The sequence below is a fragment of the Corvus brachyrhynchos genome, unplaced genomic scaffold (assembly GCF_000691975.1).
Source record: "Corvus brachyrhynchos isolate BGI_N302 unplaced genomic scaffold, ASM69197v1 scaffold10, whole genome shotgun sequence".
In the NCBI taxonomy this organism is placed as follows: Eukaryota; Metazoa; Chordata; class Aves; order Passeriformes; family Corvidae; genus Corvus; species Corvus brachyrhynchos.
The window spans coordinates 3431369-3432973 of NW_008236180.1; the positions used below are offsets into that span (position 1 = coordinate 3431369).

The 1605-nt window shown below is 60.7% G+C and overlaps 1 protein-coding gene across 1 annotated transcript in view; it reads right to left on the bottom strand.

Moving 5' to 3' along the window:
* Positions 1 to 302: 302 nt before the first annotated feature.
* SCRT2 (scratch family transcriptional repressor 2) overlaps positions 303 to 1605 on the bottom strand; it is a 10164-nt gene continuing 8861 nt past the window's right edge. Inside the window, 1 exon segment of the mRNA XM_017735684.1 lies at positions 303 to 1598. Coding sequence (XP_017591173.1) covers positions 1127 to 1598 — 472 coding nt within the window. The 3' untranslated portion in view covers positions 303 to 1126.

Below are 1605 nucleotides of genomic sequence, written 5' to 3' on the forward strand. Positions count from 1 at the left end.
GGCTGGCAGCGCACTGCCAGTCTTGACAAATAAATAGTGAAAAGCGTAAGTAATAAATAATATAAATAAGAACATTTAAATAGACTCACCCAAACTTTACAGCTACTCTGACCCCCTCCTCCTGAGTGCAGGTGGGGGGCAATGGCGAGGGAGCCGGGAGCCGGCTGGAGAAGGGGCTGGGGATACACGGGGGGTGGTTGGGGGGTTCAGGTGCTGCCTGCCCCAGGGTTGGGTCTCCAGCCCAGCTGCCAGCCCAGCCATTCACATGGGGAGGGGGGCTGCACCTGCCTGGGGGGCTATTCCCCATCACCGTGGCAGAGGCCAGTTGTGCCTGGCAAAGCCGGGAGCTGGGAGCTGATGGAGGATGTGTCCTGTGGATCTCTGCTGGAAGCCCCTCGCTTTTCCCTTGGCTCTTCCCCTGACTCCAGAGCTGCATATCTGCAGGGCCAGGGTGAACACTGTGCCACGGGGCAGAGGGGCAGCAGGGGCCCTGGGTGGTGGCATGCAGGGACCCCAGGCTCCAAGGGTGACTGGCAGCCCCGTCAGTAGCCGTCAGTCCTGCCGAACCAGCAGTAGCACCAGCCCATGGTCCCATCAGGATTAGGGTCAAGGGGAGGGTTTGCTCCTAGTGGGGAGCAGAAAAGTGTCTTTTCTCCCCCGGGATCCCCCGGGAAGAGAAGCAGCAGCTCTAAATAAATAATAGTAATAAATTAAATAAATAGAGGTGAAAGTCACGAGCTAGGGGAGGAAAGTCTCTCCTGGGTTTGGAAGAGGTCCCCAGGTGAGTCCCCCGCAGAGAGACCTGCCTGGCTGCGGGGTGTCTCTGGGACCAGGGGAAAGGAACTGGGTCCCACTGTGGGGGACCCCCTTCCCAGGGAGCAGGTGGGGAGTAAGTCTGTGGGGATGTGTCCTCCGGCCTCAGCACAGCAACAAACCAGCTGGCTGCAGCTGCAGGAGTGCTAGCACAGGGACTAGGACCAGGATGGGATAGGGATGGGGGTGGGGACAGGGTGGGATGTGTAGGGGAATGGGAATGGGCATGGGCATGGGATGAGATGGGGACAGGGATGGGGATTGGATAGAAGGATGAGGTTGGGAATGGGGATGTGCCACAGGGGTTGGGGGGCTAGTTCCCTATTGCACAGCTGTGTTCGGAGCCCTTGAAGCAGGCGGACTCGTAGTGCTTGTTGAGGTACGACTTGAGGGCGAAGGTCTTCTCGCACTGCTTGCACTTGTAGTGCTTGAAGGCGGAGTGGGTCTGCATGTGGGCGCGCAGGTTGGAGCGGTCGGCGAAGGCTTTCCCGCAGTGGGAGCAGCCGAACGGCTTCTCCCCGGTGTGGGACCGCATGTGGCCCTGCAGCAGCCAGGGCCGGCTGAAGGCTTTGCCGCACACGTCGCACTTGTGCTTGAGGTTGTGGGTGAGGATGTGCATGGCCAGGGCGGGCATGGAGACATACGCCTTCCCGCAGGTGGGGCATTTCCTCGCCATCTTGCTGTCCAGGCTGCGGTGGGTCTGCTTGTGCCGGCTGAGGTTGGAGGAGGTGGCGTAGGTCTTACCGCACTCGGGGCAGGAGTGGCGGTGGCTGCCACGGCGCTGGCTCTCGC